The sequence below is a fragment of the Diceros bicornis genome, chromosome 30, assembly GCF_020826845.1.
Source record: "Diceros bicornis minor isolate mBicDic1 chromosome 30, mDicBic1.mat.cur, whole genome shotgun sequence".
Lineage (NCBI taxonomy): Eukaryota > Metazoa > Chordata > Mammalia > Perissodactyla > Rhinocerotidae > Diceros > Diceros bicornis.
In genome coordinates, this window is record NC_080769.1 from 10,984,563 (window position 1) to 10,997,687 (window position 13,125).

At 38.8% G+C, this 13,125-nt stretch overlaps 1 protein-coding gene across 1 annotated transcript; it reads left to right on the plus strand.

The window, feature by feature from the left end:
* Nucleotides 1-278: 278 nt before the first annotated feature.
* LOC131394613 (olfactory receptor 7D4-like) lies at nt 279-1,217 on the plus strand. The gene has a single exon (XM_058526002.1). It carries the CDS (start codon nt 279-281, stop codon nt 1,215-1,217), a length of 939 nt encoding a protein of 312 aa, XP_058381985.1.
* The last annotated feature ends 11,908 nt before the right edge of the window (nt 1,218-13,125 follow it).

A 13,125-nucleotide genomic window follows, 5' to 3' on the forward strand; every position in this document is an offset into this window, starting at 1 on the left:
GAAATTGGTTTATGTCCATAGCCTCAAATGGAATTAGAACTAGTGAGTAGGAGACAAATAGTGATTTCTGCTTAATTTCAAAAAGGCTAAATAATTACATTTAATAAGGAAATGGGCTCCCACTTGACTTAGTGAAGCACTGTGATTGGAAAGACTTAACAGAGGGTAAAGTTTGTCCACCTAAAGGTGAAATCAAGAGGCGCTGACTAGCTCAGGTGCCAGTCGGGTGTTCACCGAACATTGCTTTTGCCTCCTATTCCAGCAGACACACCAGCTCGATGGAAGCAGGAAACCACACGGAAGTATCAGAATTCCTCCTCCTGGGCCTCTCAGAGGATCCTGAACTGCAACCCCTTATCTTTGGAGTGTTGCTGTCCATGTACCTGGTCACCGTGCTTGGGAACCTCCTCATCATCTTGACCATCATCTCTGACTCCCACCTCCACACTCCCATGTATTTCTTCCTCTCTAACCTGTCCTTTGTCGACATCTGCTTCACTTCCACCACTGTGCCAAAGATGCTGGTGAACATCCAGGCTCAGAGAAAAGACGTCTCCTACATAGGATGCTTCACTCAGGTCTATTTTTTTATGATTTTTGCTTTACTGGAAGGCTTCCTCCTGACTGTGATGGCCTATGACCGGTTTGTGGCCATCTGCCACCCACTGCACTACATGGTCATCATGAACCCACGCCTCTGTGGCCTCCTGGTTCTGATGTGCTGGTTTATCATTTTCTGGGTCTCCCTGCTTCATATTCTACTGTTGAGGCAGCTGACCTTCTGTATAGGCACTGAAATTCCACATTTCTTCTGTGAACTGGCTGAGGTTCTCAAATTAGCCTGCTCTGACACCCTCATCAATAACATCGCCATGTATGTGGCAACTGTCCTGCTTGGTGTATTTCCCCTCATTGGAATTGTCTTCTCTTACTCTCAAATTGTCTCCTCTATAATGAGAATTTCCCCTGCAGGAGGAAAATACAAAGCATTTTCCACCTGTGGGTCTCACCTCTCTGCGGTTTCCTTGTACTATGGGACAAGCCTGGGTGTCTACTTCAGTTCTGCTGTGACCCATTCTTCCCAAAGAAGCTCGATTGCCTCAGTGATGTACACTGTGGTCAACCCCATGCTGAACCCCTTCATCTACAGCCTGAGGAACAAGGATGTGAAGGGGGCCCTGGGGAGGCTCCTCAGTCGAGCTGCGCCTTGTCCGTGATGGGTCCCTGGCCTCAGAACAAAGTGGACATGGTCGGACCCAAAACAAATATTATAAATTGAATCTCCTGGTTCTTTTTCTCCCCTAAAAGAAGTCTTCCTTTCTTTCAATTCCAAAATACCTATGTCTTTCCTATTTTGTTTTTGTGTGTAGTTTCTCCTCAATAACCTCCTCCATCATTCCTTTTTGACTTTTCCTCCCTATTTGCAGCCATGGTGTTGTATCTTTGGTCAGCTTTTTTACAGCCATTCCTGAGATTTTCAACTTTAGATCTGAAACACTTATATCATGTTATTGCATCGTTTCCGCAAAAATTTCACTTCTCAGATCTTGATATCTTCACCTTAATTTTGTTATGTATTTGTTTTTCCCTGGAAGAAATGGAATGAAAATCATACAATAGTTATCGCAAAAGTGCTAGCCATACCAAGACTCTTCTTGTTGCTTTACATGTATATTTTTGTGTAATCTCAACAATATTTCTTTGAGATTCTTTTTTCTCATTTACTCCATTTTTCAGAGAAAGAGATTGAAATTGTGATGGACTCTAATCTGGAAACTTGACACTGAGCCGACATCCTACCTCTGCAAACATGCTTTTCATGAAAACAGTGATGTGATTTTCAACTTCAAGAGTAGGAATCCAGATTCGAAAGTTAGTTTCTTCAGGTGATTTATAGTAATATTTCAAAGGATAACTCTGAGATATTTTTTCACACTTTGCCTTCCTTTCTTTCTTCCTATTCTTTCATGTGTTATTGGACCTTTATTTCTCCTCACTGTAGTTTTAGGATACACCCAAAGATCCAAAAACACATAATACTGAATATAACAGAGAAAGACTTATTCTCTCACATGATTTCTTTTGGGGGGAAGATACTCCCTGCAGGTGCCATCAAGAATGATAGTTACACACTTGTGGAATGCATTCAGAACTTAGTTCACTTTTTGAGAAGAATATTGATAGAACTGAGTCTGCAGTGAAGAGTGGAGTATTAGAAGCTGTCAGCATTTCTCCCATGTTCCCTGGGATCCTTTCACCATCTGCATTGCATGATTACCTGTCAATGGTTCACAGCATGTGGAACCTACTTTTCCCAAGGCATGATGGCAGAAGTGACAGAGAATTATGCCCACTAGAAACAGCTCTTGATGGAGAGGTGTGGGATTCACCATCTCCTTCAACTTTTAGCTGGGATAATTTTCAAGTTTGGATATTGTCCCATTTCCCATGATTTCCCTACAGGATGAAAACTCTACTCAGTTATTGTGGGAGCTGACTTTACAAGGTAAGCTTTATAGGATACCTTTTCTTCCCTATATCACTTCTCTCTCTAACCAATGTTACATATTTTCTACTCCTTCCAATAAAGTTCCTGCATGTGAATCCTTGGCTCAGTCTCTGTTTCTGGGGTAAAAAACCAAAACAGGTGATACAGACTGTGAAGTGTATCAAAATAATATCATGAATAGAGCCTTGGGCTTTTGGGAAAAGAAGAAATAAAGAAAACAAAAATTGTGTATCTGGTAAGATCTTCATATTACTGAAAAGTCATAATTTGTTAGTGAGGAAAAACCTCTTTGATGTTGCTTCAATTCACTTTGATTAAATTAAGTTTAATCCAGTGTTTATTTTGTGTCTACTATATACAAGTCGAAGAGGGGACCAGAGAGGTAGCTATGATTACAACTCAGAGTGGTGAACCTAATAATATGGGGGTGCAATAGAGCATGTTGAAAACAAAGGTAAAACTGTTCAATCACCTCTTGTAATTCCAGGGAAAACTTTACAAAATTGATTTTACTGATTCTTTGACATATAATTAACATACAATGAAATTTGTCCATTGAAAATGTAAATTCAATAATTTCAATAAATTTATATATATGCAACCATCATCATAATTCTGTTTTAGAACATTTCTGTCATCCCAAGCAGTTTCCTTGTGCCCATTTGCAGTTAATTCCCAGTCCGAACTCCATCCTAGGTAACCACTTATCCACTTTCTGTCTCTAAAAATTGGTCTTTTTCTAGATATTTTATGTAAATGGAATCACACAATACGTGATCATTTGTATCTGGCTTCTTTCATTTAGCATAATGGGTAATCATGTGGAGACATATCAATGTTTTGTTCCTTAAATTGCAGAATAGTTTTCAAATGTATGAATATATAATATTTTGTTTACCACTTACCAGTTGACAGATATTTGGATATTTCCAGTTTGGGTTATCATGAACATTTGCATATATGTCTCTATGTAGACATGTGTTTTGATTTCTCTTAGGTAGATAATGTAGAGTGTAATTACTGGGCTATATTGTAAATTTATGTTTGTTGTTTAAGAAACTGCCAAAATGTGTTCAAAGTGGCTTCACCATTTTACATTTTCATCAGCACTGAGTGAAGGTTCCAGTTTTTCCAATTCTTTGCCAACATTTGAGATTCAGGAAAAACTTGTAATGGGAGAATGTACTTGAGCATTCAGTAACAACTAATCAATAGAAATTTAATATTGGAGGATGAGTTTGGGTTGGAAGCAGAGAGGGTAAGACAGCGGGATCTAGAGGAAAAAGGATCCACATGCACATAAGCATGGAGAAATTCAAGAGTAAGGCATTTCAGGAAGATGTATGGAACTAATGACTGAGTTGTTAGAAATAAGCCTAGATATGTCAATGGAAGGCAGATTATTGAGAGCCTAATTTGAGATATTAAGGATTTTAAAAGCAATTGCAGGAGAGAGAAGTCAATATGGTGGCATAGGCATACTCTGAACTCACCTACTCCCATGGACACAACAAATTTACAACCACTCTTGGAAAAATTAACCCAGAGAGAAAACTGAAAACTGGATAAGAGGAACCCCTTCAACAAATGACAATCCTAATTGAAGTGGATGAGGCAAAAACTCCCTTCTGGAGAGAAAAAAATGCCACCTTCGCAAGTCACAACGCTTCATGGCCACCCAGGAGCAACCCAAAGGAAGACTGCATTCCCTGGAGGAGTTGGGGACCTGAGACGGGGAGTGCTCTCACTATAAGCATTTTTTGGACCCAGCACAACCAAGCCAAGTGGCATAATATCTGACTTGGCTGGCTACTAACAACATTGGGGAGTACCCCAGAAAAGCTGATGTGCAAAGAAATTAAAGCCAGCTCTTAAAGGGCCCATATACAATCTCACCTGTTTTAGAAAACAACCTAAAATCACTGGGAAGAAGGGGAACAGTCTTTTGGTGAAAAGAAACTCACCTGATAGGCTCTGAGTGCGTGCTGGTGAGAAGTGAGACCTCTCCAGGGACTGGAATATTGGCAGCAGCCATGGTTGTGGCCTGGTGTGGGGATGCTGACACAGATGCTGGCAGATGCCATTGGAGTTCGCACTGTGGCCTGCTAGCCTAGGGTCTACCCCACCCACTACAGCACCAATTTAATCCAGCTCATCCATGGCAGGCAGCCCACCCTAGGGATTGGCCCCACCCAACAACAAGTCCTCAGGCAACTTTTGGCCTGCTAAGTGAACTGCCTGTATTCTCTGCGGTCTGGTGAGTGTGTCCACCTCTGTGGGGCAGGGCAAGGCATGCACAAGGAGCTGGTGGAGAGTGTGAGGTGGTGGTGGAGTGTGTGGGGCTCCTGTCTTAGAGAGACTGAGTCCACTTCAGGAGGTCGGGATGCAAACATGGGGCAGGACTGTGTTGACTGTGTGTGTGTGACCTGTGGGTGGTGGGTCTTATCAGCTGCAAAAAACTTGTGGTTCTCAAAGAACCACATAGGGTGTTGGCCCCACCTTCCAAAACCTTAAACAATTGGGTGCTCCCGTGCCTAAGCCAAGCACCACCCAGCTGCAATCCTCAGAGAGCTGACAAGAGACTTAAAGGCTTGAGGCTTATAGCAATTGTAAGCCCCTGTGCCTAACAACCTGCCACGCTGGAGGCCTACTCACTTAATAGAAATATTGCAACAGGAATGTGCTATCAGACCTTGCAGCCAACTGTGCTGGGGCTCTCCACACCCGATAAAGAGACCGAAGGGCCCACAACAACTACAAGCGGTTGAGCATTACAACAGCAGGCCAGGGGGACAGCTCAGCCTCCCTGGACACCTACAGGGAGAGTAACCCTGCCACAAGAGAAGAACACACGTAGCCCACACAGGGGTCACTCCTGGAACATTTGGAACTGGTGACGAGAGGGAAGCACACTGCAGAGCCTCCTAAGATATCACTTATATATGGTCACCTCTCCAAGAGCAGAAGTAGTTGACCTACCTAATACGTAGACAGAAACACAGGGAAAGAGGTAAAATGAGGAGGCAAAGGAATATGTTCCAAGTAAGGGAACAGGACAAAACCCCAGAAAAAGAACTAAGCAAAACAGAAATGAACAACCTACCAAACAGAGAGTTCAAACAAAGAAGAGTGTTAAGGATGTTCACTGATCTTGGGAGAAGAATGGATGAACTCAGTGAGAATGTCAACAAAGAAATGGAAGATATAAAAAAGAACCAATCAGAAATGAAGAATACAATACTGGAAATGAAAAATTCACTAGAGGGACACAAAAACAGAGTAAAGAATACAGAAGAACGGATTTGTGAGCCGGATGAAAGACTAGAAGAAATCACCCAAGCTGAAGAGATTAAAGAAAAAATAATTAAAAAGAGTGAGGACAGTCTAAGGGACTTCTGGGACAACATCAAGCACACTAATATCTGTGTTATAGGTGTCCCAGAAGGAGAAGAGCCAGACAAAGGGGCAGAGATTCTATCTGAAGAAATAATAGATGAAAACTTCCCTAACCTAAGGAAGGAAACAGACATACAGGTACAGGAAGCATGGAGAGCACCAAACAAGATAAACCAAAGAGGCCCACACCAAGACACATCATAATTAAAATGTCCAGAATTAAAGATAAAGAGAGAATCCTAAAAGCCGCATGAGAAAGACAAATTACATACAAAGGAAACCCAATAAGGCTATCTGCTGACTTCTCAGCAGAAATCTTACAGGTTCGAAGAGAGTGGCACGATATATTTACAGTGCTAAAAGGAAAAAACCTACAGCCAAGAATACTCTACCCAACAAAGTCATCATTCAAAATAGAAGGAGAGATCAAAAATTTCCCAGACAAGCAAAAATTAAAAGAGTTTGTCACCAAGAAACCAGTCCTACAAGAAACACTAAAGGGACTTATCTAAAGGGGAAAGAGAAGAACAGAAATAGGAAAAATTATCTATGTCCATGATAAGAGGATAATAGATACAAATGCACAAAAAAGTGGTTAGATATGATATCCAAAACATAAAATGTGCAAAGACAGGAGTTAAAGAGTAGAGCTTTCAGATAGAGGTCAAACTAAAGAGACCATCAACTTAATATAGATTGCTATATACATAGGTTATTATATATGAACCCCACGGTAATCACACACCGGAAACCTATAATAAATACATAAAAAACTAAGTGAAAGGAATCGAAACATAATAATAAAGAAAACCATCAAACAAAAAGGGAAGAGAGCAAGAGAAGAAGAACCGAACAGAGAAGAACTACTAAAACACTGAGAAAAAAAGTTAAAAAATGGCAGTAAGTACATACTTATGAATAGCTACTTTAAGTGTCAATAGACTAAACGCTAAAATTAAAAGGCTTGGGGTGAACAGATGTTAGCTCATGGTGAATCTTTCTCAGCCAAAAAACAATACAATAACAGTAATTTTTTAAATTATGACCAATGTTAAATGTGATTAAATATTTAAAAAAAGGCATAGGTGGCTGATTGGATAAAAAAGCAGGGCCCACATATATGCTGCATACAAGAGACACACTTCAGACCTAAAGACACTCACAAACTCAAAGTGAAGGGGCAATAAAAAGTGGTAATGGCAATGAAAAGAAAGCCGGGGCAGCCATACTTATATCAGACAAAATAGACTTTAAAAAAAAACTGTACAAAGAGACAAAGAAGGGCATTACATAATGATCAAGGGAACAATCCAACAAGAGGACATAACACTTGTAAATATCTATGCATACAACACAGGAGCACCCAAATATATAAAGCAATTATTAACACACATAAAAGGAGAAATAGACAGTAACACAACAATAGTGGGGAACTTTAACAACTCCACTTACACCAACGGAAAAATCATCCAAACAGAAGGTCAACAAGGAAACATTGGCCTTAAATGACACAGTAGAACAGATGGTCCTAGTAGATATATACAGAACATTCCATCCAAAAACTGAAGAATACACATTCTTTTCAAATGCACATGGAACATTCTCCAGGATTGCTCACATATTAGGCCACAAACAAGACTATATAAATTTAAGAAGATTGAAATTATACCAAGCATCTTTTCTGACCATAATGGTATGAAACTAGAAATCAACTACAGGAAAAAAATCAGAAAAGCCAAAAAATGTGGAGATTAAACATAATGCTACTGAAAAACGATTGGGTCAATGAAGAAATCAAAGGAGAAATCAAAAAATACCTAAAGACAAATGAAAATGAAAATACGACATTGCAGAATTTATGGAATACAGCAAAAGCGGTTCTAAGAGGGAAGTTTATAGCAATACAGGCCTATCTCAACAAACAAGAAAAATCTCAAATAAACAATCTAACAATGTACCTAAAGGAACTGGAAAAAGAAGAACAAAAAAGCCCAAAATCAGTAGAAGAAGGGAAATAATAAATATCAGAGCAGAAATAAATGAAATAGAGACTAAAAAAAAAAAAATAGAAAAACTTAATAAAAGCAAGATCTGGTTCTTTGAAAAGATAAACAAAATTGACAAACCTTTAGCGAGACTCACCAAGAAAAAAGGAGAGAAGGGTCAAATGAGTAAAATGAGAAATGAAAGAGGAGAAATTACAACGGACACCTCAGAAATACAAAAGATTATAAGAAAATATTATGAAAAGCTATATGCCAACGAATTTCACAATCTGGAAGAAATGGATAAATTCTTAGAACCATCTAACCTTCCAAAACTGGATCAAGAAGAAGTAGAGAATTTGAATAGACCAATCACCAGTAAAGAGATCGAAACCGTGATCAAAAACCTCCCCAAAAATAAAAGTCCAGGACCAGACAGCTTCCCTGGTGAATTCTAACAAACATTCAAAGAAGACATAATACCTATCCTTCTCAAACTCTTCCAAAAAACTGAGTAGAGGGGGAAGCTCCCTAACTCGTTCTACGAAGCCGACATTACCCTTTTACCAAAACCAGACAAGGACAACGCAAAAAAGAAAATTACAGGCCAGTATCACTGATGAACGTTGATGCAAAAATCCTCAACAAAATACTAGCAAATCACGTACAACAATACATTAAAAAGATTATACACCGTGATCAAGTGGGATTTATTCCAGGGATGCAGGAATGGTTCAACATTCACAAATCAATCAACATAATACACCACATTAATAAAATGAAGAATAAAAATCACATGATCATCTCAATAGATGCAGAGAAAGCATTTGACAAGATACAGCATGCATTTATGATAAAAACTCTGAATAAAATGGGTATAGAAGGAAAGTACCTCAACATAATAAAGGCCATATATGACAACCCACAGCTAATATCAGCCTCAATGGTGAAAAACTGAAAGCTATCCCTCTAAGAACAGGAACCAGACAAGGATGCCCACTCTCACCACTCCTATTTAACATAGTACTGGAAGTCCTAGCCAGAACAATCAGGCAAGAAAAAGAAATAAAAGGGATCCAATTTGGAAAGGAAGAAGTGAAACTGTCACTATTTGCAGATGACATGATTTTATATATAGAAAACCGTAAAGAATCCACCAAAACACTTTTAGAAGTAATAAACGAATACGGTAAAGTTGCAGGACACAAAATCAACATACAAAAATCAGTTGCACTTCTATACACTAACGACGAAGTAGCAGAAACAGAAATTAAGAATACCATCCCATTTACAATTGCAACAAAAAGAATAAAACACCCAGGAATAAACTTAAACAAAGAGGTGAAAGATCTGTACACTGAAAACTGTAAAATATTGCTGAAAGAAATTGAAGAAGTCACAAAGAAATGGAAAGATATTCCATGCTCTTGGATTGGAAGAAGTAACATAGTTAAGATGTCCATACTTCCTAAAGCCATCTATAGATTCAATGCAATCCCTATCAAAGTTCCAACAACACTTTTCACAGAAATAGAACAAAAAATCCTAAAATTTATATGGAACAACAAAAGACCCCGAATAGGTAAAGGAATCCTGAGAAAAAAGAACAAAGCTGGTGGTATCACACTCCCTGATTTCAAAATATACTACAAAGCTACAGTAACCAAAACAGCAAAGTACTGGCACAAAAACAGACACACAGATCAGTGGAATAGAATCAAAAGCCCAGAAATAAACCCACACATCTATGGACAGCTAATCTTTGACAAAGGAGCCAAGAACATACAATGGAGAAAAGAAAGTCTCTTCAAGAAATGGTGTTGGGAAAACGGGACAGCCACGTGCAAAAAAATGAAAGTAGACCATTATGTTACACCATACACAAAACTTAACTCAGAATGGATTAAAGACTTGAATGTAAGACCTGAAACTATGAAACTTCTAGAAGAAAACATAGGCAGTACGCTCTTCAACATTGGTCTTAGCAACATATTTTCAAGCTCCATGTCTGACCGGGCAAGAGAAACAATAGAAAAAATAAACAAACAAAATCAAACTAAAATTTTCTGCACAGCAAAGCAAACCATCAACAAAATGAAAAGACAACCTAACAATTGGCAGAAGATATTTGCAAACCATACATCTGATAACAGGTTAATCTCCAAAATATATAAAGAACTCATTCATCTCAATAACAAAAAAACTAACAACCCAATTAAAAAATGAGCAAAAAACCTGAACAGACATTTCTCCAAAGAAGATATACAGATGGCCAACAGGCACATGAAAAGATGTTCAACATCATTAACTATAAGGGAAATGCAAATCAAAACTACAATGAGATAACACCTCATGCCCGTCAGAATGACTATAATTAACAAGACAGGAAACAACAAGTGTTGGAGAGATTGTGGAGAGAAGGGAACTCTCATACACTGCTGGTGGGAGTGCAAACTGGTGCAGCCACTATGGAAAACAGTATGGGTATTCCTCAAAAAATTAAGGACACAGCTACCATATGATCCAGCTATTCCACTGCTGGGTATTTATCCAAAGAACTTCAAAACACCAACGCGTAAAGATACATGCACTCCTGTGTTCATTGCAGCATTATTCCCAATAGCCAAGACTTGGAAGCAACATAAGTGCCCATCAAGGGACGAATGGGTAAGGAAGATGTGGTATATATACACAGTGGAATACTACGCAGCCATAAGAAACGAGGAAATACAGCCATTTGTGACAACATGAATGGACATTTAGGGTATTATGCAAAGTGAAATAAGTCAGAGGGAGAAGGTCAAATACTGCATGATCTCATTCATTAAGTAGTAGATACTAACAACAACAAACAAACATAGAGACAGAGGTTGGATTGGTGGTTACCAGAGGTTAAGGGGGGAGGGAGGAGGGCAAAAGGGATAATTAGGCACATGTGTGTGTTGATGGGTTGTAATTAGTAGTTGGGTGGTGAACATGAGAACATGATGTAATCCATGCTGAAATAGAAGTATAATGACGTACACCTGAAATTTATACAATACTGCAACAAACAAAAAATTTAAAAAACAAGGCCAAAAAATAAAGAGATATAATGAATAAAAAAAAGAACCCCAGTTCATGAAGAGATTTTTAAGAGGTACTCATTAATCAAATAATTATAGAAATAAAAAAAATTATATACATAATTATTTAATTAGACTGGTAGCTAATGTTTTGGTGGATGGTATAGCGTCCAATGAGAGCATATATGTACTGGGGTCCCATAACTGAGAACTGAAGGACAACGAGTAGAATCGGCCCAGCATCATCTTGTCTTTCTAACTGCCATCTCTCTTCTCAACAGGAGCTTTTTCCTCTTTCTGTACAATTACCTGATTTATCCTGCTACCCACACAGACTGATGATCACCAGACGAATACATTTGACCTCTGAGATAATAGCACCCATGGAGTGTTCTGTTCCCCCCTCACCTCAATCTTTCCAAGATTCAACAGATGTTTTATCCTCCCTAAAATTATACTTTCCCTGTTATCCCATCTCTTTGAAATTTAACACCATCTACTTTTGCACTCATGGAATTGTTCTACTCAAGTGCTTCTCACTCAGGCTGATTTTGCCCCCTACAGGACAACTGGCAATGTCTGGAGACATTTCTGGTTATCACAGCTCAGTGCTGGCATCTAGTGAGTAGAGGACAGGGATCTGTTGAACATCTTACCATAAACAGGACATCCCCTCATGGCAAGTAATTATATAGACCAAAACATCAATATTGTGGTGGGTTAGAAATCCTGGTAAATATTGTTGAGGACTAATGTTAAAATTTTATCTAACAAATCTCAACCATTCTCAACCATTATTTTATAATTATATTGAAATATTATCTGAAAAATCTCACAATCTTTCTCCATTATTTTGTACTACTTCAGCTTTTCATTATGGTTTAATAATTATAACATAAAACGAACCATTTTAACCATTTTTAAGTGTCAATTCTGTACATTTGTCTTTAAGTATATTTGCAATGTTGTGCAGCCACTGCCACCATCAGTGTACAGAAATTTTTCATTTTCACAAACTGAAACTCTGACCCCATTGAACGCTAACTCCTCATCCCCGTCTCCCAGATCTTGGCACTCAACATTCTACTTTCTGTCTGTGTGAATTTGATTCCTCTAGCCATCTCATATAAGTGGAATCATATAATATTTATCCATTTGGAACAGATCAATTTTTACATTTCAAAACATGAACTTCTGATGTTCCCTTTCCTTCCTAAATGTGCTCCACCCATAGCCCTCCCTGTCTCAAGGGATTCAACTCCATTCTTTCAGTTGTTCAGGCTCCTTGGAGTCATTCTTGTCTCCTCTCTTTCTCTCAAAAACATATCCTGACTGACAGCAAATCCTCTTGGCTCTACCTTCCAAATATAGCCAGGTTGACCACTTCTCAATCCTTACGCTACTCTAAATGTGGGTCCTAGCTACCTATATCTCACCTGGCATGCTGTAGTCAACTCCCAGCAGGATTCCTCACACCCTACAATCCAGTATCAACCCACCAGCCAGAATGATCTTTTACAAGCCTAATCATGTCATGTGTCTCCTCAACACCCTGCAATGACTCCCCATTTCACTCAGAGTAAATGAAAACAAAGTCTTTCAATGGCAGAGAAAGCCTCGCATGTCAGTCTCTGATACCTGCCTTCTACTTTTGCTATGATGCTCCTTACTCTCTCTCCTCCAGCCACATTCCCCCAAGTCCACCTCCACCTCAGTGTCTTTGTATTAACCTTACTCTCTGCCTGGGACACTCTTTCCTGAGACACGCCCTCACCTTAGTCAGTCACTGTCCTCACAAATGCAACTTTCTCAACGAATTCACTTAGACAATCCTTTATAACATGACAACTTGCCCTCCCCACACTCCTGATTCTCTTTATCCTTTGGAGTTTAGCCTAAACTAATGATTAACACCTAGTACATACTCAGTAAAAATAGATTTGATAAATTGAATAAATAAATGTTGTTCTGAAAAAGGTTTCCAGTGGCATTGTCTCCTGACCACAGTTGATTTGTCCAAGATGGGAATAAGACATGATTTTGTCAGTTAGAATCCTTTTCTGAGATTTTTTTTTTTTATGCATTAGGAGCTAAAATAAGTCCACTAGCTCTTTAGCTGTGAAATTTTGAGGTGTGAGTTGTGAGAGCTGCTGGTTTAGTATCTCTTCCA